The 20,483-nt window shown below is 36.5% G+C and overlaps 1 protein-coding gene across 3 annotated transcripts in view; it reads right to left on the minus strand.

Moving 5' to 3' along the window:
* PRKACB (protein kinase cAMP-activated catalytic subunit beta) overlaps nt 1-20,483 on the minus strand; it is a 142,515-nt gene that overhangs the window by 86,982 nt on the left and 35,050 nt on the right. Inside the window, exon 1 of one of the 3 annotated variants that reach the window (XM_029227695.1) lies at nt 12,176-12,502. The exons of the other annotated variants lie outside the window; for them this stretch is intronic. Coding sequence (XP_029083528.1) covers nt 12,176-12,230 — 55 coding nt within the window. The 5' untranslated portion in view covers nt 12,231-12,502. Of the gene's footprint in view, nt 1-12,175; nt 12,503-20,483 lie in introns of those variants that run through there. 3 annotated transcript variants of the gene reach the window in all.

The following is a 20,483-nucleotide window of genomic DNA, read 5'->3' on the forward strand; positions in this document are numbered from 1 at the left end:
TCATGTCATCTGCAATCAGTGACAGTTTTACTTCTTATTTTCCAATTTGCATTCCTTTTATTTTTCTCCTCTGATTGCTGTGTCTACGACTTCCAAAACCCTCTGATTGCTGTGTCTATGACTTCCAAAACTATGTTGAATAACAGGGGTGAGAGTGAACATCCTGCTCTGTTCCTGATCTTAGAAGAAATGCTTTCAGTTTTTCACTTGAGAATGATGTTTGCTGTAGGTTTGTCATATATGGCCTTTTATGTTGAAGTAGGTTCCCTCTATGCCCACTTTCTGGAGAGTTTTTATCGTAAATGGGTGTTGAATTTTGTCAAAAGCTTTTTCTGCATCTATTGAGATGATCGTATGATTTTTCTTCTTCAATTTGTTAATATGGTGTATCAAATTGATTGATTTGCATATATTGAAGAATCCTTGCATATCTGGGATAAATCCCACTTGACCATGGTGTATGATCCTTTTAATGTGTTGTTGGATTCTGTTTGCTAGTATTTTGTTGAGGATTTTTGCATCTATATTCATCAGTGATATTGGTAATTTTCTTTTTTGTAGTATCTTTGTCTGGTTTTGGTATCAGGGTGATGGTGGCCTCGTAGAATTAGTTTGGAAGTTTTCCTTCCTCTGAAATTTTCTGAAGAGTTTGAGAAGGATGGGAGTTAGCTCTTCTCGAAATGTTTGATAGAATTCACCTGTGAAGCCATCTAGTCCTGTACTTTTATTTGCTGGAAGATTTTTAATCACAGTTTCAATTTCATTACTTGTGATTCGGCTGGTCATATTTTCTGTTTCTTCCTGGTTCAGTCTTGGAAGGTTATACCTTCTTAAGAATTTGTCCATTTCTTCCAGGTTGTCCATTTTATTGGCATAGAGTTGCTTGTAGTAGTCCCTTAGGATGCTTTGTATTTCTGCCACATCTGTTGTAACGTCTCCTTTTTCATTTCCAATTTTATTGATTTGAGTCCTCTCCCTCTTTTTCTTAATGAGTCTGGCTAATGGTTTACCAATTTTGTTTATCTTCTCAAAGAACCAGCTTTTAGTTTTATTGATCTTTGCTATTGTTCTCTTTGTTTCTATTTCATTTATTTCTGCTCTGATCTTTATGATTTCTTTCCTTGTACTGACTTTGGGTTTTGTTTGTTCTTCTTTCTCTAGTTCCTTAAGGTGTAACGTTAGATTGTTTATTTGAGATTGTTTCTTGAGGTAGGCTTGTATAGCTATAAACTTCCCTCTTAGAACTGTTTTTTGCTGCATCCCATAGGTTTTGAGTCGTCGTGTTTTCATTGTCATTGTTCTCTAGGTATTTTTTGATTTCTTCTTTGATTTCTTCAGTGATCTCTTGGTTATTTAGTAACGTATTGTTTAGCCTCCATGTGTTTGTGTTTTTTACGGTTTTTTCCCTGTAATTGATTTCTAATCTCATAGCGTTGTGGTCAGAAAAGATGCTTGATATGATTTCAATTTTCTTAAAATTACCAAGGCTTGATTTGTGACCCAAGATGTGATCTATCTTGGAGAATGTTCCATGCACACTTGAGAAGAAAGTAATCCTCTCTTTTTGGATGGAATATCCTATAAATATCAATTAAATCTATCTGGTCTATTGTGTCATTTAAAGCTGGTGTTTCCTTATTAATTTTTTTGGTTGATCTGTCCTTTGGTTTAAGTGAGGTGTTAAAGTCCCCCACTATTATTGTGTTACTGCTATTTCCTCTCTTATAGCTGTTAGCAGTTGCCTTATGTATTGAGGTGCTCCTATGTTGGGTGCATACATATTTATAATTGTTATATCTTCTTCTAGGATTGATCCCTTGATCATTATCTAGTGTCCTTGTCTCTTGTAACATTCTTTTCTTTAAAGTCTATTTTATCGGATATGAGTATCGCTACTCCAGCTTTCTTTTGATTTCCATTTGCATGGAATATCTTTTTCTATTCCCTCACTTTCAGTCTGTATGTGTCCCTAGGTCTGAAGTGGGGCTCTTGTAGACAGCATATACATGGGTCTTGTTTTTGTATCCATTCCGCGAGCTTGTGTCTTTTGGTTGGAGCATTTAATCCACTCATGTTTATGGTAATTATAGATATGTATGTTCCTATGACCATTTTCTTAATTGCTTTGGGTTTGTTTTTGTAGGTCCTTTTCTTCTCTTGTGTTTCTCACTTAGAGAAGTTCCTTTAACATTTGTTGTAGAGCTGGTTTGGTAGTGCTGAATTCTCTTAGCTTTTGCTTGTCTGTAAATCGTTTGATTTCTCCATCGAATCTGAATGAGATCCTTGCCGGGTAGAGTAATCTTGGTTGTAGTTTCTTCCCTTTCACCACATTAAGTATATCATGCCACTCCTTTCTGGCTTGTAGAGTTTCTGCTGAAAGATCAGCTGTTAACATTATGGGGATTCCCTTGTATGTTATTTGATGATTTTCCCTTGCTGCTTTCAATAATTTTTCTTTGTCTTTAATTTTGATTATTATGTATTTCGGCATGTTTCTCCTTGGTTTTATCCTCCCTGGGACTCTCTGCACTTCCTGGACTTGGGTAGCTATTTCCTTTCCCATGTTAGGGAAGTTTTTGACTATAATCTCTTCAAATATTTTCTTGGGTCCTTTCTCTCTCTTCTCCTTCTGGGACCCCTATAATGCAAATGTTGTTGCGTTTAATGTTGTCCCAGAGGTCTCCTAGGCTGTCTTCATTTCTTTTTATTCTTTTTTCTTTATTCTGTTCCGCAGCAGTGAATTCCACCATTCTGTCTTCCAGGTCACTTATCCGTTCTTCTGCCTCAGTTATTCTATTGATTCCTTCTAGTGTATATTTCATATCAGTTATTGTATTGTTCATCTCTGTTTGTTTGTTCTTTAATTCTTCTAGATCTTTGTTAAACATTTCTTGCATCTTCTCCATCTTTGCCTCCATTCTTTTTCCGAGGTGCTGGATCATCTTCACTATCATTATTCTGAATTCTTTTTTTGGAAGATTGCCTATCTCCATTTCATTCAGTTGTTTTTCTGGGGTTTTATCTTGTTCCTTCATCGGGTACATTGCCCTCTGCCTTTTCATCTTGTCTATCTTTCTGTAAATGTGTGTGCAGTTCCTCACGCTGCAGGATTGTAGTTCTTCTTGCTTCTGCTGTCTGCCCTCTGGTGGATGAGGCTATCTAAGAGGCTTGTGCAAGTTTCCTGATGGGAGGGACTGGTGGAGGGTAGAGCTGGCTGTTGCTCTGATGGGCAGAGCTCAGTAAAACTTTAATCCGCTTGTCTGCTGATGGGTGGGGCTGGGTTCCCTCCCTGTTGGTTGTTTGGCCTGAGGCGACCCAACACTGGAGCCTACCCAGGGCTGTTTAGTTGGGCTAATGGCGGATTCTGGGAGGGCTCATACCAAGGAGTACTTTGCAGAACTTCTGCTGCCAGTGTCCTTGTCCCTTGTTGAACCACAGCTGCCCCCGCCTCTGCAGGAGACCCTCTAACACTAGCAGGTAGGCCTGGTTCAGTCTCCTACGTGGTCCTGCTGCTTCCCCTGGGTCCCGATGTGCACACTACTTTGTGTGTGCCCTCCAAGAGTGGAGTCTCTGTTGTCCCCCGTCCTGCCGAAGTCCTGCAATCAAATCCCACTAGCCTTCAAAGTCTGATTCTCTAGGAATTCCTCCTCCCATTGTCAGACCCCCAGGTTGGGAAGCCTGAAGTGTGGCTCAGAACCTTCACTCCAGTGGGTGGACTTCTGTGGTATTAGTGTTTTCCAGTTTGTGAGTCACCCACCCAGCAGTTATGGGATTTGATTTTATTGTGATAGCGCCCCTCCTACTGTCTCATTGAGGCTTCTCCTTTGTCTTTGCATGTGGGGTATCTTTTTTGGTGAATTCCAGTGTCTTCTTGTTGATGATTGTTCAGCATTTAGTTGTGATTCCGGTGTTTTCAAAAGAGTGAGAGCACGTCTCTCTACTCTGCCATTTTGATCCAATCTCCCGCCATCTTCAATCAATCTCCTGCATTTTCATTTTCATTCAGTACAAAAATATTTTCTAGTTTCCCTTAAGACTTTATCTTTATCTTTGGATTATTTAGAAGTGTGCTGTTTAAATTAACAAATATATGAGAATTTTCTTCATATCTTTCTGTTATTGATTTCTAGTTAGTCCTATTATGGTCAGAGAACATATTCTGCATGATTTTTAATTTTTTTTTAACTGTTAAGGTTTCTCTTATGACCCTAGATATGGTCTCTGATGGTGAATGTTCCATGTACATTTGAAGAGTGTCTTCTATTGTTATTAAGTAGAATACACTACAAATGTCAGTTAAGTCAATTGGGCTGATGGTATTGTTCAGGTCTTCTATATCCTTCTGGATTTTGTTTAATTGGTCTATAGATTACTGAGAGATGATTATAGAAGTCTTCAACTTTGTAGATTTTGATACTTCTCTCTTTTCAGCTATATTAGTTTTTGTTTCACATATATTGAAGCTCTGTTATTAGATTAATTTACATTTAGGATTGTTCTTTTTATTGAATTGACATTTTTAGCATTATAAATGTCCATCTTTAATCCTGGATAATCTTGGCACCACAAGCTTTCATTTGATAGTGTTTGGATAGCATATCTCTCCCCCCACCCCCAATTATCAGTATATTTAAAGTAGACTTCTTCTACGCAGCACATAGCTGGGTCTTGACCATTTACATTTAATGTAATAGTTGGTATAATTGGATTTAGGTCTATTGTTCTGTTATTTTCTGTTTGTCCCTATTCTTAAAAAGAAAAAGCTTTAATAAATATAAATGACATACAATAAACTGCAAATATTCGAAGTGTAGAATTTGATGTTTTGCTGTATAAATACAATGGTGAAAGTATCACCACAATCAAGAAAATGAATATATCCATCACCTCCAAAACTTTTCTCAGAACTCTTCATGATCTCTCCCTCCTGACATTCCAAACCCCCAGGCAATGGATATTTTTTATAATTTACATTTTTCAAGACTTTTATATAAAATGGAACTTTTTGTTAAAATGAACTTTTTTTTTTTTTTTTTTGCGGTACGCGGACCTCTCACTGTCGTGGCCTCTCCCGTTGCGGAGCACAGGCTCCGGACGCGCAGGCTCAGCGGCCATGGCTCACGGGCCCAGCCACTCCGTGGCATGTGGGATCTTCCTGGACCGGGGCACGAACCCGTGTCCCTGCATCAGCAGGCGGACTCTCAACCACTGTGCCACCAGGGAAGCCCAAAATGAACTTTTGAAAAGTTTTAGATTTACAGAAAATTGCAAAGATAGTAGTATAGAGAGGTGTCATATACCCAACATCCAGTTTCCATCATTATTAACATCGTATATTAATGTGGTATATTTCTACAATTAATAAACCAACATTGTTACCTTATTGTTAACTAAAGTCCAAAGTTTATTCAGATTTCCTTAGTTTTTACCTAATGTCCTTTTTCTATTCCAGGATCTCATTCAGGATACCACATTACATTTAGTATTCATGTCTCCTTAGCCTCTTCTTGGCTGTGATGGTTTCCTCAAACTTTCCTTGTTTTGATGACCTTGACAATTTTGAGGAGTACTGCTCAGGTATGTTGTAGAGTATCCCTCTGTTGGTATTTCTGTGGTGTTCTTTTCATGATTAGCTGGGGTTATGGGTTATTGAGAAGACGACAACAGAAGTCAAGTGCCATTTATATCATATTGTATCAAAGTTACACACTATCAACATGGCTTATCACTGTGGATGCTGACCTTCATCACCTGGTTGAGGTAGTGTTTGTCAGGTGTCTTCACTGTATAATTACACATTTTCCTCCCTTTCCACACTGTACTCTTTGGAATAAAGTCACTATACCCAGTGCACACTTAAAGAATAGGGAGTTTTACTCTACCTCCTTGAAGAAAGAGTGGAATTCCTGTGCCTGGGCAATGTGTCTCTTTTCCCCCATTTATTTATTTATTCATCATTAACAGCAATACGGACTCATGGATATTTACTTTATACTTTGAGCTCTAATCCAATACTACATTATTTTTTTTGCTCAAATTATTCAAGCTTTGGTCACTGGAAACTCTTTCAGTTGTCTCTATGTCCCTCTGACATATAACTGTGTGTGCATGCATGCGCACGTGCATGCATGTGTGTTTGAGCACTTACTTTCTACCGCTATAAAATGGCCCATGCTCATTTTCTATACTTCCTGCCCCAGTCCCAGAATCAGCCATTTCTGCAAGGAGCCCTAGTTCCTTTTACTGGAGAATGGTATTAGAAACCAATACTTTGGAACTAGGTATGCTTGCTGCTACTGGGGTGTTGCTTCTAGGCCCTCAGCTATCAGAACAGAGAAATATATGTGAATACTAACATGTATGTGTACCCAAATCTATAAGTATTTCTACATGTAACCACCTATGTCTATAGTAAGGTAAACATAAGTTCTTTCTGGTATTGCCAACTCTAATTCATTACTGTACAATTCATTTTAGCTTCCTCCCCTTTATTATCTGAAAACTCACACTCCAACAGTGAGAAACCTAGCTTCCACCATCCACCATCTATTTACTTACTTGTTTAATTTTGGTATACAAGGATGGCAATACCAGCATTGTGAACTTGATACAGTTAAAAACTTTATTCTCGTGGGAAATAACTTTATCAACTAGAGTACACTACTATGTAGTTTCTTTTGCCTCTACTATTAGAGTCTTCATTTATTTCCAAATTTACTTAGGTTAGCACCTATTGTGCCATCTTCAGTGAAGCTGTTTCATACATTTGTAATACAGTTAGATTGTTTTGTCACACTCTGCATTCATTCTTGGATTCCCCAAACTTCTAAATGATTTTTTTTTAATTTTGCATACACTAAAGTTTACTCTTTGTACTTTAAGTGATATGGGTTTAGACAAATACCTACTGTCATGTATCCACAATTATGTATCACACAGAATAGGTCTACCACGTTAGTAAATCCCCTGTGCTTCCCTGATCCTTGGCACCCACTGACCTTTTTACCATTGCCAGAGTTTTGCCTTTTCCAGAATGTCATTTAACTCAAATCATATTCCATGCAGCCTTTTCAGACTGCTATCACTTAACATTATGCATTTAAATTCATGCATATCTTTTTGTGGCTTCACAGTCCATTTTTTAATAATCACTGAATAATTTTCCATTGTATGGATGTACCACATCTTAACCATTCACCTACTGAAGGATGTTTTGGTTGCTTCTAGTTTTTGGCAATCATGAGTAAAGCTGCTATAATCTTTCACGTGCAGGTTTTTGTGTGGACATAGTTTTTAAATCAGTATAATAAATTCCTAGGAGTGTGACTGCTGGATTGTATGGTAAGACTATGCTTAGCTTTGCAAGAAATTGCTAAAATGGCTGTACCATTTTTCATTACTACCAGCAATAAAGAGTTCCTATCGCTCTGTATCCTTGTAAGCAATTGTCAGTCAGTTTTGTGTGTGTGTGTTTAATCATTCTAAAAGATGTATAGTGGTATCTCATTGTCGTTTTAATATTCCTTAGTGACTAATAATGTTAAGCATCTTTTCATATGCTTATTTGCCATCAGTATCTTTAGTGAATGTAGATATTTCTTCTTTTCCAGTACATGCATTTAAGGTTATAAATTTCCCTCTAAGCACTGCTTTTCCTAAATCCCCTAAATCTTGAGAAGCTGTATTTTGATAATAAAAAATTGGTTCAAAATATTTTAAAATTTCTTGAGACCTCTTCTTTTGGCTGCGTTGGGTCTTCGTTGCTGCGCGTGGGCTTTCTCTAGTTGTGGTGAGCGGGTGCTACTCTTCACTGCGGTGCATGGGCTTCTCATTGTGGTGGCCTCTCTTGTTGTGGAGCACAGGCTCTAGGCACACGGGCTTCAGTAGTTGTGCCATGCAGGCTCAGTAGTTGTGGCTTGTGGGCCCTAGAGTGCAGGCTCAGTAGTTGTGGCACACGGGCCTAGTTGCTCTGTGGCATGTGGGATCCTCCCAGACCAGGGCTCAAACCCATGTCCCCTGCATTGGCAGGCGGATTCTTGACCACTGCACCACCAGGGAAGTCCCTGTTTTCAATTTCTAATTTAATTCCATTGTGGTCTGCAAATATACTTTGTATGAATACTATGTTTTAAATTTGTTAAGGTGTGGTATATGGCCCAGAATGTGCTCTATCTTGGTGAATGTTCCAGGCAAGCTGGAGAAGAATGTAGATTCTGTTGTTAAATGGCATAGTCTGTTAATTAGATCAAGTTGACTGATTGATACTGTTGTTCAGGTCTTCTACATACTTACTGATTTTCTGCCTGCTTGATCTATCAATTATCAAAACAGGGATGTTGAAGTCTCCAACTGTTGTAGTGGATTTGTCTATATCTCCTTCCAATTCTATCAGCTTTTGCCTCATGTGTTTCGACACTCTGTTGTTAAAAGCTAATGTTTAGAATTGTTAAATCTTAGGGCTTCCCTGGTGGCGCAGTGGTTGAGAGTCCGCCTGCCGATGCAGGGGACGCGGGTTTGTGCCCCAGTCTGGGAAGATGCCACATGCTGTGGAGCGGCTAGGCCTATGAGCCATGGCCGCTGAGCCTGCACGTCCAGAGCCTGTGCTCCGCAATGGGAGAGGCCACAACAGTGAGAGGCCCACATACCACAAAAAAAAAAAAAAAAAAAAAAAGAATTGTTAAATCTTGGAGAACTGACCACCAAATCATTACATTATATCCCTTTGCATCCCTCATAATTTTCACTGTTCTAAAATCTCTTTGAATATGAATATAGGTACTCCAGCTTCCTTTTGGTTAATGATAGCATGGTATATCTTTCTCCATTCATTTCCTTTTTACCTGGTTCTTTATATTTAAAGTGAGCTTCTAACAGACAACCCATAGCTGGGTCTTTTTTTGTATATAAGGATCTTGTTTTTTAATCCACTCTGACAATCTCTTTTAATTGATGTATTTATAAGATTCATACTTAAAGTGACTATTAACATAGTTAGATTAATATCCACTATTGTTTGTAACTGTTTCGTACTTGTTGCAGCACTTATTTTCTTTTTTCCCCTATTTTTCTGCCTCTTCTGATTTTAATTGACATTTTATATGATTCTATTTCATCTCCTCTCTTAAGATATTATACTTCTTTTTAGAGTTTTTTAGTGGTTGTCCTAGTGTCTGCAATATACATTTTTTAACTGAATTAAGTCCATCTTTAAATAACACTACAATGCTTCCCTTGTAGTGTAGCTACCTTATAATAGATTTCTAAATCCTTTCTCCTATCCCTTATGACACTGCTGTCATTCATCTCACTTACCCATATTATATAATCACCCTGTATATTGTTACTATTATTAAACAGTGATCTTTTAGATCAATGATGAATAAAAAGATTTTATTTTACCTTCATTTTTTCTTATCTGATGCTTTTCCTTTCTTTATGTACATCTAAATTTCTAACCTATGTAATTTTCGTTCTCACTGAAGAACTTCTTTTATGATTTTTGCAGGACAGATCTGCTGGCAATGAATAACATTCGTTTTTGTTTATATATTTTTTTAAATTTTATTTATTTTTCACTGTGTTGGGTCTTCATTGCTATGAGCAGGATTTCTCTAGTTGCAGTGAGCAGGGGCTACTCTTCATTGTGGTGTGCAGGCTTCTCATTGTGGTGGCTTCTCTTGTTGCAGAACACAGGCTCTAGGCATGCGGGCTTCAGTAGTTGTGGTGTGTGGGCTCAGTAGTTGTGACTCACAGCCTTTAGAGCACAGGATCAGCAGCTGTGGTGCACAGGCTTAGTTGCTCTGCGACATGTGGGATCTTCCCAGACCAGGGCTCAAACCTGTGTCCCCTGCATTGGCAGGCAGATTCTTAACCATTGTGCCACCAAGGAAGTCCCTAGCCTCCATTTTTGTTTGTCTGAGAAAGTCTTTGTCCTTTACTTTTGAAGGATAATTTCCTGGATACAGAATTAATTATAGGTTAGTGGGTTTTTTCTTTCAACTCTTAAATATTTTACTCCACTTTCTTCTTGCCTGCATGGTGATGAGAAGTCTGCCATAATTCTTATTCTGTTCTTCTTCAAGTAAGGTTTTCTTCCATCCCCCCTTTGACTTCTTTCAAGATTTTCTTAGTCTTTGGTTTGCTGCAGTATAAATATCATGTGCCCAGGTGCAGTTATTTATTTTGCTTGGTACTTTTAAACTAAGCTTCCCACGCCTGTATTTTGATGTCTGTCATTAATTTTATAATACTTTCTCTGCCATTATTACTTCAAATACTTCTTTTGCTCCTTTTCCTTCTCCTTCTGGTATTCCAATTATGCATATGTTACACTTTTCAAAATTGTCCCATAATTCTTAGATGTTCTGTTCTGGGTTACTTTTTTCCATTCTTTTTTCTCATTGCATTTCAGTTTAGCCAGTCCCTATTGATCTATCTTCAACCTCACTGATACTTTCCTCCATTGTGTCCAATCTGTTGATGAGCCCATCAAAACATTTATTTCTATTACAGTGTTTTTTTACTTTTAGCATTTCCCTTTGTTTCTTTCTTAGAGTTTCTTCTCTCTGCTCACATTACTCACGTGTTCTTGCATATCGCCTACTTTTTCTATTAGACTCAACATATTAATCATAGTCATTTTAAATTCCCTATCTGATAATTCCAACATCTACAATATTTGAGTCTGGTTCTGATGCTTGCTTTGCCTCTTCAGACTATTTTTTCTTGCATTTAGGCATGTCTTCTAATTTTTTGTTGAAAGTTTACCATAGGTAAACTTTACCATGGGTAAATACCCACAGCATTGGGTAATAAGAACAGAGGTAAACAAGCATTTACTGGGTGGATCTGTTAATTTGTCCAAGGAGGTGAACTGTGTTTAATGTTTGCTATAGGTGTCAGAAGCTTCAAATTCCCTTAGTATCCTTGTTTTGACTCTGGGCTTCCCTCAGTACTACTCAGAGACAGTCCATGCCTTGTAGCTATTCAGTTGTAACCCATTGTTCTTATACTGGAGCCCTGTTATACATCTGCATATTTTGTTTTTATCTTTTTTGGTGTTGGTATGAGGGTAAAGTGTGGGGGAGGAAAAGCATTCTACAATTTTAGGATTAAATCTCAATAACTTACTTGGCTTATTTCTCTGGGATGTGAACTTCATAGGTGTTTCTCCAGCAGTATAGCCCCCTTAAGATGAATTAGGAAGGCTGAGGGGGCTGGAGTAGGAGGGATGTCCACCTCAAACTGGGATATGGCTCTGGTAATATCTTTTCCCCCAGATATGCTCTGGGCATATTTCACAATGATTACCCTTCCCTCCTTCAAAAGCCACAAGGGGACCTTTTCCAGGATCTTCATCTTGAGAACCTGATGGTGTTCTTGGAGGTAAAACCCATGGGAGTATGAGGGCCTCCCTAAGACTGTTGCTCCCATGAGTTTCACACCCTCATGCAAGTCCATACTCAGCCTCCAGCAACTTATCAAAATTATCATTTAAATGGTCCTAACAATTTATGGCTCCAGTGGCTCCTGCTCTCTTGGTAAGCTGATCTCTGCTGCAACTCTAGATTTGCCTCACTCCAGATTTCAGGTTGGTGGTTGCTCCTATAAGAACAAGAGTGATGGGACTTCTCTGGTAGTCCAGTGGTTAAGACTCTGTGCTTCCACTGCAGTGGGGCACGGGTTCAATCCCTAGTCAGGGAACTAAGATCCTGCATTCTGCATGGCACAGCCAAATAAATAAATTAATTAAAGCTCTTAAAAAAATTTTAAAAAAAGAAACAGGAGTGATGACTTCTAGCTTTGTTATATGTCAGAGCTGAAACTAGAAGTCTCTTACCTTCCTCTTTTATTCCTGTTTCCTTATTCCTGCATTCTTTTGGATTACTTGAATATTTCATATTTGAATAGCTGTGGGGTTTTTTGGTGTTCTTCTACAGATTACAATACATACTTCACTTTTCATAGTCTACTTAGAATTAAAATTTTACTTCAAGTGAAATTTATAAAGCTTATAGACATTTGGTTCCCTTTAAACTCTTCCTTTATATTGTAGTTGTCATGTATATACATCAACATACATTGGAAACCCGAAAAGATATTACAATTTTTTATTTCAACCATCATATTTTAATGAACCCGAGAGAAAAACTGTTATATCTATACAGATATTTACCATTTCTGTTGCTCTTCTTCCTTTCATGAAGTTCCAAGTTTCTCTCTGGTATCATTTCTCTTCTTCCTGAATAACTTCCTTTACTCTTTCTTTAGAACAGGACTTCTGGTGAAGAATTATCTTTGGTTTTAGTAATTTAATTACGACGTATTTGGGTGTGGTTTTCTTGGTGCTTACTGAGCTTCTCGAATTTGTAAATGTATGTGCTTCGCCAAACTTGGGAGGTTTTCAGCCATATGTCTTCATTTTCTTCTGCATTAATCTCTTTCCTCTCCTACTAAAATTTTAATGTGTCAATGAAAAAATGTTGCCTGCCATATCACTAAACAAAGGATGTTGCAGTCATCGAGCCATCACATTACAGCTGCCCTGACAGTGAACCCTGAGGGAGCTCAGGATGCCTCCCATCAAGCCATCAGCCACTGCAGCCACCTCCCAGTGGTGCACCCTGAGAAGACTCAGGATGAGACAGCACAGGATACTAGCCCCAGGTAGCTGAGGTACATATCAAAGGAATGATTTCAATGAGCCCTGACTTTTGCATATCCCCATATATAGAAAAATGCTAAATTCATTAACTTGAGATGTCTAGTTTTCTTTAATTAACAGTGAACTTTTGAAGTTCCTACTGCCTGGTCTTTGTTGCAAAAATTCCTATATATCCTGGCTCCTCCTTCACCTCTTCAAAGAGGTCTGAGAGGCTGTGACCCAGGCTTAAGTCCTATTTTGTGTGCCAAATAAAACTTAATTCTCAACTTTCAGGTTGTGAGTTTTTTTCAGTCAACAAATGATGTGTATATTAGAAGTTTTTATATTGTTCCACAGGTCCCTAAAGCTCTGTTCTTTTAAAATTATTGTTTTCTGTTTTTTACTTAGAAAATTTCTTCTGATCTTCTATACTAATTCACTCTTCCCTCTGTCATCTTATTCTCTCTCAGAGCTTTAGGCAGCTGTACAGTCACTGTTGCTCCCACAACTGCCATAGGAGTGCAGTTTTAGGAGTGTGTCTTACTCAGAGACAGGACCAGGAAAAACAAAAAAACAAACAGAATTTCCCTCATGTGTTCCTTCCTGAAGAAACTTCAGTTCTTGGATTCAGACTGCCTTGAATCTAAACTGGGAGATGTGGGAGGAAACAGAAAAACAAGGAAATTCACTACTGTATCTTTTTTCCTAGTTTGGATTTCCATCCCCAGTCTGCTTGCTATTATTTACTTTTCAAAGTCTTCCCATAACTACATCATGTGTTCTGTTCAACGATTTTACGTGTAATCAGTAGGACAGATAGGGTGATGTGTGCTTATTCCATCTTAATTGGAACTAGAAACCAATTTCACCACTTTTCATTTTAACAATTTAATAATCAATTTATAAACAAAAAATTTAAAGGATACAGCTAGATTTTCAATATGCTCCACCTTGATCTCAGTGTAAAATTAACAAACATGTCCTCTAAATAAACCCACAGTAATGCTGTAGTATTTTGTTACTGTACTTCATGTGACAAAAAAGTTAAATGCACATATTTCTTTGAAAAATATGATTTTTATATAAAATTTAATAATTACTACTAATAACAAAGATGGTACCATCATTAATATGGAATTAACTTACACACTTGGCAAACTGATATATTTTCAAATATATAAACGAAATTACATGATCCTACTCCATATTTTTCATTCTTAGGCTATCCATAACACCTAATATAACACATAAATCTCAATGTATAACAATCTTAAAAAGTTTATAATCTTGCTAAATAGTAAGTAATAAGATAAATTAATACAAGATACAAAGATAGTATTTATTTTACTAATCCACATCAAAAGAGAAGTTGAAGCTTATTTGAGTCTCGAAATATTAATGTAAGAATATATAATTGCTCAAAACGTTCTACATTGAAAGAGAAACATTCTGTAATTTCTTTTTCAAGATTTTAAACTGCTTTATTCAGATATTTGAGTCTGGAATACACTGTCCAATATGGTAGTCACTAGCAACACACGGCTGTTTAAATTAAAATTCATTAAAATTCAACAAAATTGAACTCCATTTTTCAATCACACTAGTTATATATCAAGTGCTCAATAGCCACATGTGGCTAGTGGTTACCTTTTAAATAGTGTAGATATAGAACATTTCCATCATCACAGAAAGTTCTATTAGACAGAACTGGGCAACAGGAACATCCAAAATTTTATGCAAGCACAGTTCCTGAGATATCTATAGGCCAGAACTGTGTTAGCCCTTATTAGTTTATGCTTATGGTGAAAAGAATTTTACATTATTATTTTTTTAAATATGAACTTCTTAAGTTTCCCAGTTGGAAGTATTTTTAGGAGTTACGTAAGTTATTATTTATTTGAACCATGATTTCATCAAGCCATATATTTGATTTGATTCAAGGCTTACTGAGGAGATACAAAATGACTTAAATTTTAAAATAACAGATCTTCCTCAACTAACTATGGGGTTACACTCCAATAAACCCATTGTAAGTTGAAAATATTGTAAGTTGAAAATGCATTTAATACACTTAACCTACCAAACATCAGAGCCTACCTTAAACGTGCTCAGAACATTTATATTAGTCTACAGTTGGGCAAAATCATCTAACAAAAAGCCTACTGTATAATAAAGTATTGAACATTTCATGTAATTTCTTGAATACATATTGAAAGTGAAAAACAGAATGGTTGTATAGGCACAGAATGGATATAAGTGTATCAGTTGTTTTCCCTCATGATGGTGTGGCCAACTGTGAGCTGCGGCTTGCTGCCGCTGCCCAGCATTACAACAGAATACTGTACCTGCATACTGCTAGGCTGGAAAAAAATGGAAATTCAAAACTTGAAGTACAGTTTCTATTGAATGCATATTGCTTTTGCACCATCGTAAAGTTGAAAAATTGTAAGTCAAATCATCGTAAGTCGGGGACCATCTGAACAAGAAAAAGAAAGAAAAAGTAATGACAAAAGTTGTTTGATTAAATACCCAGGATCAAAAGATATAGGAAAAAAGATGGTAAGAGTTCTATTATCTTAGCTGATTATCCACTTAACTACTGAATAATGATAGGTATATTGATAATATTAAACAAAACTGCTGATAGATACTTTTCTTAAAACAGTTTTGAATAGAAGATTTGAAGAGAATACTGTAGATGGGAAGAATTGTGGAGACTGCAATTCAAGTTAGTTATTTCTATGAATTAACTGTCTTCCTTCATGCCGAGTATTTTAAAGAAACCACGATCTGTTATACTTGCTGATAGATGGGTTTATGACACTTTTAAACTAGTCAGTTATCTCAATAATCCTTGGTTTTCTCTTCTGCAAAACAAGATTATTAATACTTTCCCTGACTATATCACTAGTTTTATGTGTGACTCAAATAAGATGATGTAAGTGAAATGGCTTTGTAGATTGTAAATATTATAAAAATACAGAGTGGTATTACATTAACACATTTGATTAATAACACACTGCTATTATTTACTTAGATTAAGGAAGGTCAAGGTATATTTCAGCATCATTTTTTAATGTCTAAACACTGGAAGCATTCAAACACCAAAATATACAAATAAGATTTTTTGAAACTATTGTGTTATAATATTGCAGTGTCTCTATGAGAAAGCAGTGGGTGTGCCATAACAGTCAATTTATGCAGTTTGGACAGAACACTGTAGATGTGACTGGACATTCCAGTGACATCAAGGCAATATTGCTCTTAAAATATGAAAGGTGTCAGTTTATTGTGTCCCGTACTGCCTAATATATCTTGTATACAAGACATTCTTTTTAAAATTATGCTTTTTAGATGGTAAGGTATCTATTTTATGAAAATAATTTTAATGACAGTCCTGGGCAAAGACTTTTGTTTGCATAATGAAAAATTTTGCAAATCGGTTTTCTTTAAATAAAAAACTCCCATTGAACATATATGTATCTTTAATATAATTTTATGGTATTAAAACTAGGAAATGTTAAATTTTATTCAAAACATGAAATGTTTTCACTGAAAGTACTTTTAAAACAAACTAATAAATCTCCAGATAGGAAAAGAGTCAATACAGACAATTCAATGTGTTGTTAAAATAACTTTTCAAAAGTCAGAGTCCAACGGGGAATAAGAACTAAATTTGCTGTGTACAGCTATCAAATATAAGAAAAAAGCAAAAGAAAAAAACCAGAAAATTTTCATTTATATCATAGTCAGACACAGTAAACTAGTTCAGTAATATACTAGGAATAATTAAATATTTATGGCAAACGACTGTTCTCGAAGAATTTTTAACAAAGTAACCCTACTGATACACTAACTCAAACGCATTTGTGAAATACTTCTCACATACCAAGGAACTCCAGCCATTTGACCTATATGGAAGACACCACAGCAAATATAAAGTTTGACCATTTTAGAACCCTAACATCCCTGACTACTAGTATGTTCAGCTTAAGGGAATTTAAAGGACTAAGGAAACTTTAAAGCACCATAAAGAGTAGGAAGGTGAGTTCAGTGTATACTAGGTATTGAGGAAAATGGAATGGAATATGTGAAATTTGAAAAGAGTCTTGGAGGACAGGTAGAATTTAGATAGGCCAGAAAAAGTAATAAGGCTAATTCAAGAAGATAAAACTATATGAATAAAGGCTTAAAGGTAAGAATAAATATGACATGCTCTATTCCTCCCATTTACTCTCCTTTTCACGTTAAGAAACATAAAGAATATAAGAGAAGACATGATAGAAATTAATTGCAGGGAGAGGTCTACTTTGTATAGAGGTCAAAAATGTCTGAGGAACATGACGTTTTTTTGAGTTGTATGACCTGAAGTATTAATAAAAGGAGCAAGTTGAGGGAAGATGGGTGAAGAGTACACCAGGCAGAAGGAACAATGAATTAAAGACTCTGAAAGAAAAAAGAGGCAGAAACAGTATAACTACTGGGCAGAGAATGGATTGGGAAATGGTCTAAGTTTAGGGTAAGAGTAGAAGCAGAGAAAACCATTGAGACTACTGTTAACAGTCCAGGCAAGATATGATAGCCACTTGAACTGAGATAGTGGTGGGAGAGAGAGAAATGGACAAATTTTATATATATTTTGGAGAAATAGGGAGATTTGCTGGTAGTTTGAATCTAGAGAATGAATAAAAGGAAGTTATCAAAAAACATTACCAGGCTTCCCTGGTGGCGCAGTGGTTGAGAGTCCACTTGCCGATGCAGGGGACACGGGTTCCTGCCCCGGTCCGGGAAGACCGCACATGCTGCGGAGCGGCTGGGCCCGTGAGCCATGGCCTCTGAGCCTGCGCGTCCAGAGCCTGTGCTCCACAACGGGAGAGGCCACAGCAGTGAGAAGCCCGCGGACCGCAAAAAAAAAAAAATTACCTATGTTTTTGGCTTAAGCATCTGGGTAAATAGTGATACCAATTACTAAGAGGAAGAAGGGTGAAGAAGGAAGAGGTTGGAAGGATGTTCTAATAATGAAAGATTTTCTTAGACATTTATTAGACATCAAATTGGAGATTCCAAAAAGATCTGGATATGAGTCTAGAACACATTACTGTGTTCTACATTTTAATTTAATTATAGGCATATCTGTTATCAACTGTTTTACATTTCTGGTTTTCCAGGGAAAGAAAGAATGGCTTCATTTAACTATTAAATAAATCCTCCTCTCAATGGTGACTGAGAGTCTGATATGCATTCCAAAGGTCAGTCTCTCTGTACTTCCTCTTCTCTCCAAACTCCCGACATTTTCATTCTGACTCTCATCATATTTGTCATACTACTAAAACGCGATTCCAGGTCATTCCCAAGAAAAACAAACTCAAGTGATTTCCCATGGCCCACAGAATCCAAACCCCTAGCATAGTAATCAAGGACCTTTGACAATTTTCAACAGGTCTCCATTTCACCAATTTATATCTCGACAATAATACTACTAAATTAACTGCCATTTCTTGAGAACAAAATGCCCTTTCCTAACTTTATGCCTTGGCATACACAATCTCCCACTTTGGTTCAAAAACCATACTTGAAAGCTAAGATTTGTGATAGGCAGAATCCTCCTTCCCTCCCCCAATTTGTTCCATCTATTCCTTGGAACCTGTAAATATGTTACAATACATGGCTAAAGGAATTTTACAGATATAATTAAGGTTACTAATTAATGACCTGAAAATAGATTCTGGTGGGTTATCTAGGTGGGCCCAATCTAATCACATTAGCTCTTAAAAGCAGAGAACTTTCTCCAGCTTGAAGCAGAAGAGAGCCAAGGCAAAAAAACTGTCAGGTTGCAAGCATGAAAATGATTCATTGCACCACTGCTGGCTCTGAAATATCAGGGTCCATATGCAAGGACTAGAGAGAGGCCTCTAGGAGATAAGGGCAGCCCCAAAATGACAGATGGCAAGGAAACAGAGGACTCAATCCTATAGTCAAAAGAAACTATTCTGCCAAAATATGAATGAGCTTGGAAGTAGATTCTTCCCTAGAAACTGCAGATAAGAGCCTGTAAGAATGCTGACTTACAGAATTGTGAGATAATAAATGGGTATTATTTTTAACTGCTAAACTTATGGTTATTTGTTATAGCAGCAATAGTAAACTAATACCAAACTTAAATGTAATTAGGTGACAGGGGTGGGAAAAGTGGGATTCTATTTCCAGAGTACTAAAATATATGAAGTATGAAAATATAAAACTTCTAATCATGGTTGATGCAGGCACTCTCTCCCTCTAGCCCTTTAGTTCTTTATGGTGATTAGAACCTTCCCATTGACTCACTACTGACTCATTAGCCAAGATTATATCCAGGCAGCCCAGTATCTAAATGTCCATGTAAGGACTTTCTAAATACCTGGAACAGAAATAAAGAAGATGAAAATTATCGCCTCAACTCCCACTACCACTATACAAATGGAGTCACTCTTTTCACTCAAATTAGAGTCCTCATCAGTGTAGACAAGGGCAAGCTCCAGGCCCCAGGTATCTGACTGCCACCAGGGTAGATCTGGCTCCACAGAATAGGGAGGTGAATGTAGTGAGCTATAGGCTCAGAGAGCAGCACTGCAAATATCCACCCAGAAAAATACAGTTTACCTTTACCTAGAATTACCATGATGGAAACCTGGTCTTCCCTACTAAAATACAATGCTTGAAAATCTCATTCTTCAGGGAATGTGTGACAAAGCATTCTGGATATGAAAGGCAGTATAGCAGTACTAATATGAAATGTTAGAATGCACAGATAAACCAGTAGTCCAAAAAAATCAACATAAAAGTTCCATTTATGTAAGATGACTTTCTCCTGGCAAATTCCTACTTGTTACTTAAAGTCTAATATTATTTCCTCTATTCTAGCTCTTAAAATATATTAATACCCACATTATTGTACTGACCACACTGTACAATAACTATATGCTTATACTTCTAACTCTTCTTTGAGCTTCTCCCATAATTTTCTACCTCTAGAATCTAACACAATGGTAATCACATAGTAAACATTCAATAAATGTTTTAGAACTGATTAAATTTTTAGAGCACCATAGCTCTTTTTTGAGATAATTTTAGGTTTCTCAAGTCAAAGATGAGTCTCACACGGAACCAGAGGGCCTTTATTCGGCGCCGGTATATCACACATACTTCTACACTACTTTAGAAGAATATTTCCACTATCTTCAATTTTTCTATTTTTTAAAATACTGGATATAAAACTGTAAGAAAATATAAAACATTGTCTAGGATATTTTGGAATCTACTTACTTATAAATTATATAAAAATATGTAATATATTCTGAATTTTGTAAGACTGATGATAATGCTAACTTCTTAGGTATTGCTCTAAGCATTTTATATGAAATAACATTTATTCCTCACAACAACCCACGTTTAAGATGAGTATTATTATCGAATTTTCCAGAGGTACAGAGAGGTAAAGTATGTTATAAAAGGTGACAAAATTGCAATATTCCATATTAATTCTTTCGCCCTACCTTCCAAGAAGTATATCATACTTTTTAAAAATGAATTACATTTTCAAAAGTTTTAAGGCTTTACCAAAATCTTTTTTGAATAAATGAAAATAGACTGCAGAGTCATAAAACCAAGGGTATAAAATACTAAGATTTCATTAGCAGTCACATGGTTTCTGCTTTTATTTTAGAGCTTTGATAAGTGATTACTGAACCCAACATTACTTTCTCTATAAGAACTTAGCAGCGATTTCAAAAACTTTGATTTCTCTATCATTCTCCATATAATTTTCTTATTGTGACTATGATAAATAGCTAACAAACTTGAT

Source organism: Monodon monoceros, unplaced genomic scaffold (assembly GCF_005190385.1).
Source record: "Monodon monoceros isolate NGI ecotype Baffin Bay Population unplaced genomic scaffold, NGI_Narwhal_1 Super_Scaffold_18, whole genome shotgun sequence".
In the NCBI taxonomy this organism is placed as follows: Eukaryota; Metazoa; Chordata; class Mammalia; order Artiodactyla; family Monodontidae; genus Monodon; species Monodon monoceros.